The 17807-nt window shown below is 34.4% G+C and overlaps 1 protein-coding gene across 3 annotated transcripts in view; it reads left to right on the plus strand.

Annotated features, from left to right (window-relative positions):
- Positions 1-17807, plus strand: part of PIK3CA (phosphatidylinositol-4,5-bisphosphate 3-kinase catalytic subunit alpha) — an 84732-nt gene that overhangs the window by 46553 nt on the left and 20372 nt on the right. For 2 of the 3 annotated variants that reach the window (XM_051983200.1, XM_051983201.1), the window contains 12 exons: positions 870-1293; positions 1841-2050; positions 4267-4517; positions 6010-6324; positions 7796-7881; positions 8427-8532; positions 9133-9285; positions 9420-9554; positions 13432-13556; positions 15867-15948; positions 16285-16449; positions 16719-16822. In XM_051983200.1, coding sequence (XP_051839160.1) covers positions 942-1293; positions 1841-2050; positions 4267-4517; positions 6010-6324; positions 7796-7881; positions 8427-8532; positions 9133-9285; positions 9420-9554; positions 13432-13556; positions 15867-15948; positions 16285-16449; positions 16719-16822 — 2084 coding nt within the window. In that variant the 5' untranslated portion in view covers positions 870-941. The remainder of the gene's footprint in view (positions 1-869; positions 1294-1840; positions 2051-4266; positions 4518-6009; positions 6325-7795; positions 7882-8426; positions 8533-9132; positions 9286-9419; positions 9555-13431; positions 13557-15866; positions 15949-16284; positions 16450-16718; positions 16823-17807) is intronic. The other variant, XM_051983202.1, reaches the window with a different exon arrangement.

Below are 17807 nucleotides of genomic sequence, written 5' to 3' on the forward strand. Positions count from 1 at the left end.
CATGTATGTATACTATATATGGGTACATGTGGAATACCATAAAACATATTCTCAAAGTTCTGTATAACTGGAAAAGGAAGGAAGCCAGTCATCTAAAAAGAGTATCCAGGCAGCCCAAATGTTTCACAAGTATCCATGAAGCAGTAACTAGCACATTAAATATATCATATATGCTGTACAAAAGAACTTGTGGAAGGAAATAGTCAAGAATTTTACAGTATGAGAATACACGGATGGATAGTGACATGTCCCAAGTACAGGGATTAACCACAGTGTTAAGCCTCACATCTATCTTAGGCCATTTTTGACAGAGGAAAGATTCAGTTGAACTTTTAGTGAGCCATGAGAATATTATAATAAAAAAACCTTTTCCCTTTAAAGAGGGAACCCATCCTTGGGTTTTTGTTTTTTTTTATTTTTAGGTGAATCTTTTGTTTTTAATATTTTTTTCTTTTGCTTACTTAGACATTAATTATGAAAAGTAGTTACATGATTGGCATCCATGAAAAAGGCTGAGAATCTCTATTAAGTAATAAGAGAAGATAGATGTACATATGAGGAATAAGGAGGAGACATTTTAAAAATGCAAGGCTAATGTACATATTTTGAGCTGTTTATTTTTGTAGATATAAAGAAAGATTTTAAAATATCTGTGGGCTTCGTTAAAGCTTTATGGTTTATTCATTGTGTTTTCTTTATTCTTAATAGTTGTATGATAATTTTATCTTAGCACCTCTACTTGGTAATTATATTTTTCAAAATGACTTCATTAATCTTGGACTATAGAGAGTTCTGTTCCTCAATATTTGTCACTGATTTTATCTTTCTATATCTGCTACTCTCCTAATAAATACTTTTTGTTTGTTTAGGTCTCACCTCTGGATGAGCAACATACTTAAATGCTTGAAATAGTTTTGTAAGACCACCAAAATATTAGAACCATGCCTCCAAGACCATCATCCGGTGAATTATGGGGCATCCATTTGATGCCCCCAAGAATCTTAGTAGAATGTCTACTACCTAATGGAATGATAGTGACTTTAGAATGCCTCCGTGAGGCTACATTAGTAACTATTAAACATGAGCTATTTAAAGAAGCAAGGAAATACCCTCTTCACCAGCTCCTTCAGGATGAAACTTCTTACATTTTCGTAAGTGTTACTCAAGAAGCAGAAAGAGAAGAATTTTTTGATGAAACACGGCGACTTTGTGACCTGCGGCTTTTTCAGCCCTTTCTAAAAGTCATCGAACCTGTAGGAAACCGAGAAGAAAAAATTCTCAATCGAGAAATTGGTAAGATAATTTGGTCCTCTTCATTTCTTTTTTTTTTTAATAAGGATTTTTATGAGGATTAATTATTAAGCAGCAAGACTAATTTTGCATATGACTTAAAATTTTAAAATACTAAAGGACCTTAATATTTCCAATTCAATACCTTTTAAGTTTAAAAATTGCTCTCCAAAGTTATGGCAAATTTTAATTATTTTTGATCACTAGGCCACTGAATTGAATTTGGAAGGTTGGAGGAAAGTGTTAAATTTACACTTATCCAAAGTTTGGAGAGAGTGAAGTTAATAAAATAGAATTCTTTGATTATTTGTTGTGGTTATTAATATTATTGTTGCATTTTGCCAAATATGACTTCAAGCAGTTTTTTAAATGATTTTAAAGAAGTCCTCTTTTTTAATTGGTCAAATATTTCTAATCCTTTCAAGGAGGTAAGGAAACAGTGTCACATAACCCTGTTCACCAAAAATAAGCAAATGCCAAGCTATATAAAATATTTTCACACCATGATATTGGTTTGGTTATTGAGAATATCATTTTGTATTTTTTTAAGGTTTTGCTATTGGTATGCCTGTTTGTGAATTTGACATGGTTAAAGATCCAGAAGTACAAGACTTCCGAAGAAATATTCTTAATGTTTGTAAAGAAGCTGTGGACCTGAGGGATGTCCATGCACCCCATAGTAGAGCATTATATGTTTATCCTCCAAATGTAGAATCTTCACCAGAATTGCCAAAGCACATATACAGTAAATTAGATAAAGGTATGAAGTATTAAACAGTTACCTTCTCTTAACGTGTTAAAAGTTTTGCTATTGTTACAGTGTTCCATATAGTAAATTCCACCTGTATGTATATATTTAAAATAATTTTTCCACATCCAGATTGTAAACTTTGTGTGGGTAAGGATTATGCCTTATATATACTAATTCTTGATAAGTTAGAGCTTTAGATAAATATGCACATATATAATAAAGGATATTTTGTGAGTGAGGGAAATTATATTTGTGGGACCTTCCCTCAGACACAGATTACAATCTATTTCTGACTTGGTAGATAAGTTGCTAAATTTATCATAGAAGCATTGATTTCTAGAACTGGAAGGAAAATTAGATATCATCTAGTTCAACCCCCTTCTGATAAGGAACCTGAGGCAAAGAAGGAAAATGACTTGCCCTACATCATACAAATGGTAAGGGACAGAGCCAGGATATCTATATAAGTTCTCTGCCTCCAGAGCTAGCCTTATTTTCACTATAATTCATGGGAAGGATGTGCTGGAACCAGCTTAGTCCCTCACAAGAAGCCATTGTCAAACTTTCAGTATGACTGTTTGACCTCAAAAACTGGCAAACAATTACAAACCAGGACTTGGTATATTGTTTTGTGGACTGTTTTGACTTAAGGCTGTATTGGAGAAAATGGTTAATGAATACAATTTTTTTTTTCTCAGAGAGTCAATCCCTCTTTCACAGCCTCCCTTAAGTAGCTAAATGCACAGAATGCTTTGTCAAACAGTTTGCTTGGGGACTCACAATCAGTCATAGTCTGGGTGAGATTTTAACCTCAGGATTGTTTCTTCCAAGTCCAGTATTCCATCTACTGTACTCTTCTGCCTTTGTGACCCATAGTCAGTGCTTTGGAAGCATCTTAAATGCCAGATGCTAGATCCCTTCTGACTTAGGGTACTGATCAGTTAGGGAAAATTGTTCCCATGAGGCTCAAAACTATTGTTAGTGGAAGTGAATTATTCATTAATTTTCAGTTTGAGATTCACAGTTCTCTGTTCTTATTTATCAAAAGTGAAATTAGAATTCATTGCCAATTTTAAAATGAAAATAGATATTAATTCAAACATTTTTCTGAACTTTTTGGAAGGATGTTGGAATTACTGTTGCTTATATTAAAATGTATTGATTTTATCTTTCATCATCATATTAGTAACAATTTCTTTCTAGTGACTTACTTTTATTGTCATCATTCTACATTATAGGTTCACTCCATGCAAGCCTCCATCTTTTATTTGCCTTTTATGCTTTAATCTCATATCAGGCACTTACTTCCTTTAACCATTAAAATGGAAATTTCCCTGTTTAGTTAAAATAAGCTTCTCTTATCTTTTATCTCAAAGATCTTATGCTTTTAAACATTTTTTTATTAATAGAAAATAAAATATAGATTTTTTTCAAAATTTAAAAGTTTTTTGCATATGACAGATTAATTTTCAGTTTTTGTTTTTTTGAAACATATCAATTCCTAATTTTTAGAATATAAAATATTTAGTTATAGAGTTACTAAATTACCTTACTAATGATATTTTACTAATCATCTTTGGCCTAATTTATACAACATAAGTACTCTCTTCCCCTCTGGCATGTACTTTTGATCTTTTTATGTTCTCCCATCCTTTTATATACCTCTTGGTTTTCTTGATCTTCATTGCCTTAAGAAAATTTACCTTTTCTCACACTTTTCTATTACTTTAACTTATCAGCTATTTTAGCTACCATTGCATACTTTTAAAATGTGCCTCCCAGTTATAAAATTGTTGGAGTTGCTTCCACTGATGATCTACTTTAATAGGGTGTGTATCTCTTGCAGTTCCAAATCAATCACTCCCGTGATTGGACTAGTACATACTCATGGTGTGTGGTATCATCTCCCTAGCCATGTTTTTGGTGTCAAGGAATCAGCTCATAACTTACTAGTGTAAGAAGTGCCAACACATCAATCAAACATGAGAGCTGTGTAAATGTATGCAGTGACATTGGAAAGCATGACTACTATCTATGAGATCATCACGGTTTTCATTGCGCTTGTTGAGAAGAAATAAACTGCATTATTTGTGCATTTCTACAGTTTTACTTCATAATTATTTGTGTCTTTAGTCAGACTTACAAATCTCTTAAAAATGAAAAATCTCTTGTCTCTTGAAAATATTCATGTTGATGGCACATAACACTTTTTCATTTTGTTCTAGGGCAAATAATAGTGGTGATTTGGGTGATAGTTTCCCCAAACAACGACAAGCAGAAGTACACTTTAAAAATCAATCACGACTGTGTACCAGAACATGTGATCGCTGAAGCAATCCGGAAAAAAACACGGAGTATGTTACTATCATCTGAGCAGCTGAAGCTCTGTGTTTTAGAGTATCAGGGCAAATATATTTTAAAAGTGTGTGGATGTGATGAGTATTTGCTAGAAAAATATCCTCTTAGCCAATATAAGGTGAGTGATTTTGAATTTTTAAGTTTTTATTAATAGGAAATAAAAGTCATATTGCAATAGAAAGGCATACTTACAAAGCATCACTTCAACTATTCTTGGTTTCCATCTAACAATTAAAAAAAATTCTTTGATGTCTTAGTGTAAAGTTTATTATGACATTGTCCTGTAAGGGACTTATTTCCTTCTTGTTTCCCAGAAACCAATGTACTGTCAGATTGCCATAGAATGATTCATAGAATCACAGAATTTGTGAGTTCAATCCACCCCCAGAAAGTATCCTTACTCTGCTATGCCCCACAAAGAACCTCCAGCCTCTGCTCAAAAATCTCCAAATCTGTTTTGGAGCAGCCCAGTTGAGTCTGGCCAGTCAGAAAATGTTTGCTGAGCCAATAAAAGAAAGACATCTTCCTTTCCTTCTAGTAATGGAGAGGGAGAGAGACTTCAGGGAAGGAATAAAAGAGAGGTTCCAGCCTGGTGGAAGCCTTTTGTGCTAACCTTTTCATTTTTCTTCTCTTCAAATCCTTTCCTGCTCTTCATGTTTTAAACTTTAATAGCAAATCATGTCCACTTAAGACTATATTCAGTTGAATTTACCCAGGAAATCTCTTCCATTCTTAGTGCTGTTCCTTTGGAAATTTTTTTTTTGTTGTTATAGCATAGTTATATTAGTGTTCTATGTGTAGAGCATCTTTCTTAGAACAAACACTCCCCCCCCAAAAAAAAAAACTTTAAAGTATTATTTTTATTAGTATTGTCCATTTATTTAGCCTTAATTTATGGTTTGCCTTTGATGCAATAGTTAATTAACAAGAGTTGAAATACTGCAACTGAAGAAACTAAAAATGTTAGTAGTTTAGCAGTTAGAAGTTTTTGTAACTTTGCTGTAAAACTATTACACTAACCCTCGAATTCAGTGTTCAGTCAAATGCTACCAGCATTTCCCAGTTCTAAAAGAGGTAACATTTATAGTGATATTTCTAAACTTTCTGCTGAAGGTAAAAGGTACCCACTACTTCAAAAGAATAAAGGCCAAAACTTGTTATAATTTTTTTAAATTTAGCCATGGTTTTATCTTCTTATATCATTCCTTTTTTAATATTTTTGTTTGTCTTTTTTTAACTACTGACTATTAACTTTGTCAGGAAAAACATGGACAGAAAAGGTGAAGTGTTCCACCTGTTGCTAGAATGGTGTCCCTATCCTTTGAAAACGTATATTACTGTATTGCGTCTCAATGAGCAGTCTTCTCATGCAAATTCCATGCAATGCTACTACTTTACCTAAAGAACCCAGGGGTTTTTTTTTAATTCTCCTAATTTGTATTCAGTATTGCATGGTCAGTGCTACTCTCTAAGCTCCTTCAGAATGTTAATATTTTACTGCAGCTAAAAGCAGTCTTAAACAATATAAATAGCAGTGGTATGAATATTTCTTTAAATGCTGATTTTTATCATTGAGCATTATATAAGTATTTTCCTTTTGATATTTGTAGGCATTGTCTCTAAAGAAAAAAAAATACAGGCACCAATCTTCCTCCCCTCCCTCCTCTAATTTGTTACAGTACATAAGAAGCTGTATAATGCTTGGTCGGATGCCCAATCTGATGCTGATGGCTAAAGAAAGTCTTTACACCCAGCTACCACTGGATACTTTTACAATGCCATCTTATTCCAGGCGAATCTCTACAGCCACACCGTACATGAATGGAGAAGCTTCAACCAAATCCCTTTGGGGCGTAAATAGTGCACTCCGCATAAGAATTCTTTGTGCAACTTATGTAAATGTAAATATTCGAGACATTGACAAGGTAAATTCAAAGGCTGATTCTTAGTCTAGGAAGAAATAATTTTGTAATGTCTGTCTTTCTATCAGTTTTGTGTAGTGACACTGAAATTGCATTTGCCTGCAATGGGATGTATTCCAGAGCCTGTAGTAGTAGTACTTGGTGTTATGTGATGCATCCTCATAGCATCCTTGAGGGGTAGGAAGGGCAGGTGGATTTTCACCAATTTTTAGATAAGGAAATTGAAATTCAGAGTTGGAAAATGATTTGTGAAGGATCCAACAGCTCAAAAGTGGATCACTTCTGGCTTAGATTCCGAATTTAGGTCTGTTTCTGCCACAATGTAACATTCTTCTATCTAGAAAATAATCCAACTCTCAGTGAGAATAAGAAAGTCAGGTTTTATTTATTCTTGTTTCTGAAACTAGATTTATTTTCATCATTTGAATAGTTCTGCTTACCTTACTCTCATTTTCACTGGGGGAGACAGAAACATCACTCTGAATATGGATCCACATTTGTTTATTTTGTAGCAGACTAAAGAAAGTACAAGAATATTTCTGATATTTATTTTAAGAATGAGGTACTTTATTCATTGGAATTCTGAGATCATACATATAAATCATAAATAGAGAACTATGGTAGATTCTGGGAGACATGCAAAGAGGAGACAAGACATGGTTCCCATCCTCATGGAACAATAATACTTAGTTGCATCTCTTATGCACTTGATGTGATATCCAAGGAACAAAGAGATCTTTATGAACTGGAGTAATATGGGAAGTCTTTATGGAAGATAGAGCATCGTCTGTGACAATATGCTATCAACAGCAGATATAGTTAGGAGAATAGAATGGAGAGAGAAAGTGCAACCATAATGAATAGCACATGAGCAAAAACACAGAAACAGAAAGTTTAGGTTCCATGGGGTATTGAAGCAAGTATTACAGTTTGATTAGATCATGAAGAAATATGAAAGTGAAGGAGACCCAAGTAGAAAAATAGGCTGATGTCAGATTGCGGATGGCTAGGTCAAGAAGGGAAAATTGGATTTAGTAGATGTGAAGAACCATGGAAACAATTTGAAACAAGCATTTTGAGTGCGACGGCCAGCTCCGCAGATAAGGAACATTAATTCAAAGAATGTTCTGGAGGAGGAAGAGCATGGAGGTGGAAAGCCTTAGATGAAAACCATTTCAGTGAACCAGAAAGGTGGTGCTGATAGTTCATATTAGAATATTGACCATGCGAGGGTTTTGTTTTGTTTTGTTTTGTTTTGTTTTAAGGACAATGGGTACCTGAGATCCTTTAAAGGTAAAACTTAATCAGCTGCCCTTGAATTAAGAAGTGAAAGATGAGGCCAAAATGATATGAATAATTTGAGTACTAAAAACTAAATGGATGGTAGTTCCACTTATAAGTAATAAAACCATGTTGATTATGTTACTTTTATCCTAGTTAAGGTTATATTCTTTTTTTTTTTTTTTCTTTTTAGATCTATGTTCGAACAGGTATTTGCCATGGGGGAGAGCCATTATGTGACAATGTGAATACTCAAAGAGTACCTTGTTCCAATCCCAGGTAAAGAGGAAATATGCCATTTTCTGTTTCTGGGGGGGTCATATTTGTGTTTATAATTATGTCTAGTTAAAAAAAAATAGATAATTTTAAATTTTAAAGTTGTAAATGATTTTTTAAAATGATAAAACAAAGTAGGAACAAAGGAAAAGAAAAAATAGCACTTCCAGACCACAGGCTCATGTATGGGTTATTTAAACACTATCGGTAGAATTTTGTAATTAATATGCTGGCAGAGTAAAAGGCATTAATTGCTTAAAAACCTGATTTACTCATCTTTCTGTGATGTTTTATGGTATCTTTTCCTCATTTTTTTTGACATAACTGTTTTGTGTTTCTTCTTAAAAAGTAGGCTTCCTGAATTTTTTCTGAAATTCTGAATTCCTGAATCAGGAATAATTCCTGAAATTGATAAATTTTTCATATTATCTTTCATTTCATTCACATACTGACTTTCTGATAAAAATTTGACTTTGATTATCATGCAAAAATGTTTGCTCTTTTTATCTAATAATTGTATTCTGCTTAACCTTTTTGAAATTTCCTAGGTGGAATGAATGGCTAATGTATGATATATACATTCCTGATCTTCCACGTGCTGCTCGACTTTGCCTTTCCATTTGTTCTGTTAAAGGCAGGAAAGGAGCAAAAGAGGTAAGGACTTGAGGAACAAACAAAACATGTTTACCTCTAAAATTTTTATTATGCCCTAATTTTATTTTCTTAATAGAAATTATTATATCGCAGTGGCATGGTGAATAAAAGGCAGTGCTTGGAGCCTGCCATGTCTGTGTTTGATTTGTGGTACACCTAGGTTTAAATCTCATCTCAGATGTGATTTTTTTAAATCACAAGAAAACCTCCCTGTGCCATAACCTTCAAGCAAAATACCATTATATTTCACATAGCCTTAGGAAGAAGAAAATCTGTGAATAGTCTAGAATTCTGTATAAGATGGAAAATATGTCCTAAAATTAATTTATTAAACCATTAAGTGACTAAATTTTAGCTTTCTCATTTCTTTCATAATTTCCATATAAATAAAATGAAAGAAAAGTTAAAGATTAAATGGGAGAAAGCAAAAGATAGGCCAACATTTAAGCTTTAAAAAATAATATTACATCTTGTACATGCAAACATTTTACAATAAAACAATGTCATTGCGAGCAATTGACTGAAAAAATTTATTTTTACAATAAAATGTGGTATGTAAAGAGATAATTAAAGAATATTCAATGTTTCTCTTCTCTCAAGGAACATTGCCCATTGGCTTGGGGAAATATTAACCTCTTTGATTATACAGACACTCTGGTATCAGGAAAAATGGCTTTGAATCTGTGGCCAGTACCTCATGGATTAGAAGACTTGCTGAATCCTATTGGAGTTACTGGATCAAATCCCAATAAGGTTAGATGTTGCTTTCATGTTTATTTTTTTAAATCATTTATCTTTTTTGAAAAAAAGATAAACAATTTTTTTTTAAATTTGCTAACTTATGGAAGCCAAGTAGACTATAAAGGACTATAAAATTTCTCTCCTAGGAAACTCCATGTTTAGAGCTGGAATTTGACTGGTTTAGCAATCCTGTAAAGTTCCCAGATATGTCAGTAATTGAAGAACATGCAAATTGGACTGTATCTCGAGAACTAGGATTCAACTATTCCCATGCTGGGCTGGTAAGACAAATTTATTTTTTAAAATAATGCAGCATTAGATTTTTCCAAAAATACATAATCATTAACTGATACTTTCTATCTACACGAATTTTGTTGTAGCAAGAGTTCCAAGTTTCACTTGGCTACCCCTTATCAGATGACACTGAAAAAGGTAGCATTTTTTATATAACAAATGTCTTTTTCATGTATTAATATGGTTTAATAGGAGGAAATAATAGAATTAAAATATTTTTCCCATACTAGCGATAATATTTCATGATTATATAGCAATTCGGGTGGAGAAAGTATTTTCTTCATAACAATTCTTTGAGGTAGATAGTTTGGGTACTATCATGATTCTTATTTTACAGATGAACCAACAGAGACTCAGAAATAAAATGTGATTTCCTAGGAAGTATATATGTCATAAATTTTGAAACTATATCTCAAATCCAAATCTTTTGGCCTGAAGACCAGTGTCCTCTCTTCTAGGCCACACTGCCATTATGATGTGTATAGAAAACTTTTGGTCTTTTAGAAGAAATATTCCAATTCCTTTAGTCAGTGACAATCCTGAAGTTTGATTAATGATGCATTTGTGACATTTCTTAATAGTCTAGCCTTCCATGATATAGCCTCTTAATTGTGATTATTTTTATGATGTGTAGCTATTTTTATCTAATTTCATCCTACATCTGACTTACCATACTGAATTGTAGACATTTCCTTTTCTCAAAAGTTTGCTAGTACCTTTATTCTGACATGTGAGGTAAGATATAATGCATAAAACTATAGATATTTATATACTCCATAATGGTATTATTAAATTCCTATTTTGAATGGTGTAAAAACATTCTTGGTAATTTCTTAATTATTTCTAAGTCTATTCTTAGTAGTGTCTACATTATTTTCCCATCACTCTAATCCTATCACTACAGAGGTAGAAGGGGATTGTCCAAGATTAAGGACCAATTTTAATTCTTCTTTGTTTCTTAGATTCAAAGAATACATCACCTTGTCCACCTGCTAGTTATTAACATCTCTATGTCTAGCTCAGTGTGTTGTGAACACCCTCGATCTAGGACATTCTTGCATGGTAGCTGTCGTCAGAGGTCATGTTCTTCTATAGCCTTTGAGAGTTTAGGTACCCCTGGATTGTGGGAAAAGTTGTGGATTTGGTGTCAGAGACTTGAGTTTAAATCTCTGCTCTGCCACTTATTATTTGTGTGACTGTGAGCAAATTACTTCCCTCTGCTGGGCTCTCAGGTTCCTCTTTTCTAAGATGACAGAAGTTAGACTAGACAGTCTTCAAAGCCCTAGAGGCTCTAAATCTATGACCCCATCTTATAAATCACATTAAATAGCATTTCGAAGCTTCCCCTGTTGCTTTTTCTAGTATCATTATTATTATGGTCATGATTATAACAAGTGACCGTGTTTGATTATTAGTTCAGAAAATGACCTTTATATTTTATTACAACTACCTCCTCCCTAAAACAAATAAGTTTTTTACACTTTAGTTTTAGTAAGGAAAATGAACAAATAATGCTTAATCAAAATTCTTATCACTAGCTTGTTACAAATTCATTTTCATTTTGAGACTAGAAAAAGAAGTGATATGTCCTAAGAAAAAAATTATAGTGGATCAGATAGTTGGGTGTCTTAGCTTGGATATAACTTTGGAATCATAGCCCAGCTGAACTCAAGGGGAGTATCATTTATTCTATCCAAGCAAACCAAGTTTCTCTCAGGAGGAAAATATCTTTGTTTCCTTGTACCTCTAGGGATTTTTTTGGTCCTCATTCATGGAAAGGAAAGTCAGTATTCCTGCATGAAAAAACTCATAAAATATTCCCCAAACAATAGTGATATATCAGGAGAGCGGTATCTGTAGATATCTCAGGATATTGCAATTATGCACTATATGACTTTGCACTAAACACTAAAACTACAACTGTAGCTATATTATAGCTATATGTATATATGTAGCTATATGTAGTATATTAAAGATATACTATAAAGTAGGAATAATAGAGACTGTAAAACATTTACTTATCCATCATAAGTTTTAGCTATTAAGGATGTCACTCCATTAGCCTTATTAAATTAATTTGTATTCATATGACCAGAGATATTAAAACTCAACATATATTCATGGAATCCTTTGTGTATAAATAAAGTTTCTTAATATTGGATAAAGAAGTAGTTCTCAGGATAAAAACCCAATTGCATCAATCATATTTTAGTTGTGGATGGTAGAAATGGCATGGAAACTTAGGCAAGCCAGCCTAGTGAAACAGCAAGGCACCCTGAGGGAGAAATTCTGAGTAGCACATGCCTGGCAAATCAGGCCAGCATCCTCACCCGCTTTGACCCTAATGGTGACAGCCTAGGACCCAAGCTTTGGAAATGGCAGTGCCATGCAGACCAGCAGACCTGCTTCCAGCCCAGCCCCTGCAGCTAGCATTGAGGGCAGAAATCATGGTAGAGAAAAGGCGTGCCTTCCTCATCTCCTTAGTCAGCCACTACTGACCCTCTGCCACAACTAGGCAGATGGGAGTTGTGGCACTCTCAAGACCATTGATCTGACTTCTAAGCCCAGCACTCATAGCTGTCATCCAAGGAAATGGCTCTTGTAGAGAGGGGACCAGCTACCCCACCAGCTGCCAGCCAACTACCACCCACAAGGCAGGCACTGTAGCCTAACTGAAGCAGCAAAGTACCCTGAGAGAATGACAAACAAGTCAAACTACCTCTGTCTCCCCTCAGACCCTGTAGAGATAGACTAGAGCCTAAGATCTTGAGAGGAATACTGCCCTCAACCATCCTCCTAGAAACAACCCCTATGGAAGTGTAACCTGGCCCTGCTGCTGCAGGTGATACTGAAAACCTAGACAAAGAAAGTTCTTGTTGCCAAAGCCCTTGATACTGTCCACTAGTCTAGCATCAGAAATGGGTATGATTTTTTCAGAAGAAATGAATTTCAAGAAGAGGCTTGACTCTCTGCTCTAATTGTACCCTAAGATCCATTGGCCCTCTCCATTTAACTGGCAACTGAGCACACCCATTAGGATGGGTGCTCTGAGAGCAAGGGCTGTCTGACTTTTCTAAATGTTTCCCTGTGTTTAACACAGGTCCTGTCATATAGCAAGTACTTAATCACTGCTCAGTTTGTCATGGTTGAAGAATCTTTGATTCAAAATGAAAAGTGAATGCATATTTCTAAGAAAATGCAATTGACTTTTTTACTTGATTTTTTTTTATCATATTACTTGTAGAATTTTACTATTGTTTTTTGTTTGTTTGTTTGTTTCTTATGTGTCTGAATAGTAGATATTGCTACAAACTGATAGAATTTGAGAGTTGTAAAGGCCCTTGTTGGTCCAAGGTCCATATCTAGTCCAATCCATATACAAAAGGAATGTGGGAAAAGCCACAAGAATGATTTAGAGTGGGCTTCCACCAAGAATGAGCCTCTTGAGGCCCCTCAATGCTTTCATTTGTTTCTGTGCCAGTCTCCTAGCCAGGAAAACAGACTAGATTCCAATGAAATAGGAAGGGGCCACACTGGGAGCTAGAGAAATGAATTACCCATTAGTTATTTTTCCCTACCCCCTGCCCTCTTTCAGCCCCTATCATCCATTGTTATATAGAGTGGTAAATTCAGAATTTCAGGTAATTTAGCCAAACTTAGACTAAGAATTTGTTGTAAGTATTAAATGGAACTAAACTGAATTTTGGCCTTTCCAGCTTATCTCCAGTAACCTTGCCATTTAGATAGTCCATGTTAATACTGTAAAAGCATTGAAAGTCTTTTGATTAATAATTAGATTCAAATGAATCCAGAAAGAAATACTACAGAGGGATACTCTAACTAAGATGCTTCTTTGTTTTACAGAGTAATAGGATAGCTCGAGATAATGAATTGAGAGAAAATGACAAAGAACAGCTCCGGGCGATTTGTACACGAGACCCTCTGTCTGAGATCACTGAGCAAGAAAAGGACTTCCTGTGGAGTCATAGGTCAGGACTAAAAGAGACTTTCAAAATAGGGTTTGTTTTTGTAAAGCATAGTATTGATGTTAACTGACTCTTATTTTACTAAAGACCGTTCCATAAAACTAATGTATTGTAAGGGAAAATTTATTTCACAGTGCACACAGCTCAGAATTACGTGAAATTACATCAGTAAATGTCGCACTTTTCATTTTCTTGTTAGCTCTGAAAACTTTTCTGTTTCAACTCTGCCAAAGGCCTTTGTAAAGTCATGTCTTCTCTCTTTTACAATAGTAAATTTCATAATCAGAGTTGTCCTTCTGAAGATCAAAATTTATCCTCTAGGTAGATTTTATGTAATAGCGCTTGATGATTTATAAGTCCTATACATCAGTTTTAATTTAACTTGATCGTCACATTCTTCCTGTGAGTTAAGTACTACAGATACTCTTTCTCCAAAGAGAGAACTAATATTCAGTGTACATACTAAGTGTGCTTCATCTTATAAATTGGTTGGGGAAGAGGAAGTAGTGAGATCATGTCTTCTTTGACCTTTCACTCCCTCCCTTTCCCATTCCAGGTAATCGATAGTTTCTACTTCACTTACAACATTCAAAAATTATCCTTGTTTCTTGTCCTTCCACTTACTGCCCTGAAATTTTTATTTTCTTCAGAGGGAATTTTAAATTAGTTAATTTCCCTAATTATTAGTGACTCTTAATAAAAGGTTTATTGGATAAAGAAACTGAAATTAGTGACTAACTGGGATTGGGCCCCAGCTATGGCTTCCAGTAATCTCTCCCTGAACTTCATTCTTTTAAGTTAATGATGGAGAACTGATCATTGCTTTTACTTTTTTTTTTAAATAAAAAGCTTATTTTCATTTCTCATTTTAAATCTCTTTTTCTTTTTTCTCTTAGGAGTTATACTTAGGTCTAGTTTTCAGTGATGAAAAGGAGTGAGCTAATATAGTTTAAATGATGCAGATTTGTGTATATGAATGTATTACTGACATTTCTGCAAGACTCTAAAGATGTTTGAAATTGAGATGTGCCTCAGTGAAACTACTGCTGCATATTAAATCTATTGTACTTTGCATAAGTGGACAAATAAATTTAAGACTGACACCTTCAAAAAGCTTTCTGAATCATTCTGCTCTATCAGAAGAGGCAGCATAGTATAATGGATAGAGAGCCAGAGAACCAGCTTCAAGGCCAGGAGATCTGGGTTTGCATCTTGCCTCTGACAGAATGGACAATCATTTTGACTTCACAGTATTCAAGTAATTTTCTAAGACTTAAAGTTCCAGAGAAGGCACTGACTTATATTGGTAGAAGATCACAAATAAAGACCCCTTTCTTTCTTCTTTAGGCATACCCTTCTATTTCATATCCCTGTTAGATTAGTGCCATTATAAGTTTCCTATTTATTGTTTCTTAAAATTAAGTTTATTGATATCTTCTTTTTCATATCACCTACATTTTCCAATATATTCTTCTCTCTATCCCTTCAAGAGAGTCCCTCTTATAACAAAGAATAAAAAAGAGATGGGGGAAAGCAGTTCAGTAAAACTAGTGTATGTGTCAAAAAGTCTGACATACAGGTAGTGTTCCACAGCCACAGCCCCCCCACCTCTGTAAAGAAGCATGAGGGAGGAGGAAAATTCCATCACACAATTACTGAGGGCCAAGATTAGTCAGGATAAGTTCACAATATTCAATGTCATTTCTGTTATTTCTATTTACCTCGTTGTTGTGTATGTTGTTTTCCTGTTTCACTTTACCTCATAAGCCTTTCCAAATTCTATATTTCTTATAGTTAAATAAAATTCCATTCCATTCAATGACCACACTTTAGTCAATGGTTATCGGCTTCCTGCAAATTTACTACAAATACCTGTAAACATATTTGTGTATATGGGCCTTTATTTTTGTCATTGTCCTCTTTTTTTTTCTACTTACAGTAACTAGCATTTATAAAGTACTTTAAGGTTTTCAAAGTGCTTTAAAAATTACTCTTATTTGCTCACAACAATCCTGGAAGTTAGGACATTATTATTATTATCATCACTATTTTACTGTTAAAGAAACTGGGACAAACAGGATTACATGACTTGCCTGAGGTCACACAGCTACTAAGTGTGTGATGCAGGATCTGAACTCAGGGTTTTTCTAACTCTGATTCCAACACTCTATCCTCTGTGCCCTCCATCAAGTTATTTAAAAATCATAATGATGTCTATGAATTATTGAAAATTAGACAATGAAAACTTTTGAGTAATGTACAAACAATATAAATATATGTGTTTAATTTGCTTATTTGTTTATTTTTGCACAGGCATTATTGTGTCAATATACCAGAAATTCTACCTAAACTACTTCTGTCTGTTAAGTGGAATTCTAGAGATGAAGTAGCCCAGGTAAATATGTGCGCACATGCGCACGCGCGCACACACACACTGTTATTAGAAAAATGGTATAAAATGAGCATGTATCAATTGCTGGATCTTATTTTTTTCTAAGCAACATACATATAAAGAATGTAATCAGGGGTAAAAACAGATCTAGTAGGACTGAGTATATGAAATGGTGCTACTTCAGCTAATAAAATAAAGAGAACAGTTTAAATTATATATTCATAATTGTGTTTTTTGCCTTAGTTACTTTCAAAACCTGGAAACTAACATTGAATTAGCTCTGTTCTTAAGTATGGATATGGAAGCTTATAAGGCATGTTTATATGTTTTCACTTACAGATGTATTGCTTGGTAAAAGATTGGCCCCCAATCAAACCAGAACAGGCCATGGAACTTTTAGACTGTAATTATCCAGACCCTATGGTTCGAGCTTTTGCTGTTCGATGCTTGGAGAAATATTTAACTGATGACAAACTTTCTCAGTACTTAATTCAACTGGTTCAGGTATGCTCATATAGTTTATCAATTAAGATTTCATCCATAAAACATTAGCTTGATTTTATATGTTTATAGTGAATGTTTTCTCTTAAGACATATAAAATCTAAAAAATCAAAACCCACATAATGTTTGATTCACCTACTTATTTTTAAAATATAAAAAATTCAATTTATTAAAGGCACGAAAGCAACTTTGATTTTGAGCATTTGTATTCAAAATTGTAACCATCTGCAAATTTTCTCCAATTCATATAATGGTTTTTTTTATTCATTAGGTTCTGAAGTATGAACAATATTTGGATAACCTGCTTGTGAGGTTTTTACTCAAGAAAGCACTAACAAATCAAAGGATAGGGCACTTTTTCTTTTGGCATTTAAAGTAAGTTACATTCCCCTCTTTCCCTCATCCAGTTATACATTTGTATATCATGTTGTGAGAATTAGGTATTTCTCAGTTATGATTTTCTCCTCCCTTAGAGCTTAGAATCATTGAGCCTGTTTCTGGGTATTACAGGGTTGCCGGGGTGGAGCAGATGAGGATTTATAAGGGTGAGTCAGAAGGCACCAAAGAGACTTTTTTGCCAGGCACTATGCTATGTGCTTTTAAAAATATTACTTTATGTGTTTCTCACAACAACCTTGGAGGCAGGTGCTATTATTATCCCCATTTTACAGTTGAGGAAACTGAGACAGACAAGGTAAAGTGACCTGTCGAGGGTCCCACAATTAGGAAACATCTGAGGCTGGATTTGAACTGATGTCTTCCTGACCTCTTTTGTATCCAAATCTAGCACATTCTAGTCATTGAGCCACTTTCTCAGCTTTCTCAGCTAATAGATACTATTTTGCTACAGGTGACATGTGCAATAATAAGCAGACTTGAGCTTTCATGATTTTTTTTTAATCTAAAAACTTTTTGTCTGATGAGATTTCAGTATCCTGAAAGATCTGGCACTTTGTCAGGTGTAAGCATATTGCTGTCTCCAGTGAGACACATCAATGCCCATCCATGCTTGCCCAACCCAACATATTTTATCATCGTATTATTGAAATGGCATAAAAATCAACTGTATTCTGGGTAAGTTTTGAACAGTAGGGGTATTCTTATGCTGGAGAATTATAATTGTCCTGTTAAAACTTCTTTAGTCCTTGAATACCCTAAAGCACTGCTCATGTGTTCTCATGCTATTCTGCACCGTAGCCATTGTACTTGGGCAGGGGCTGATCCTCTCCTCCATACCCATACTTCCAGGAGGGCAGAGCCCACCTTAGTTATCTCTCTCCTTAGCACAGGGCTCTGGACAGGGCAGGGGCTTCGTGAATGTCTGGAGGTACAGATTAGCTCTCTGGTTCTTCCTCTTTAC

Source organism: Antechinus flavipes, chromosome 3 (assembly GCF_016432865.1).
Source record: "Antechinus flavipes isolate AdamAnt ecotype Samford, QLD, Australia chromosome 3, AdamAnt_v2, whole genome shotgun sequence".
Taxonomy (NCBI): Eukaryota; Metazoa; Chordata; class Mammalia; order Dasyuromorphia; family Dasyuridae; genus Antechinus; species Antechinus flavipes.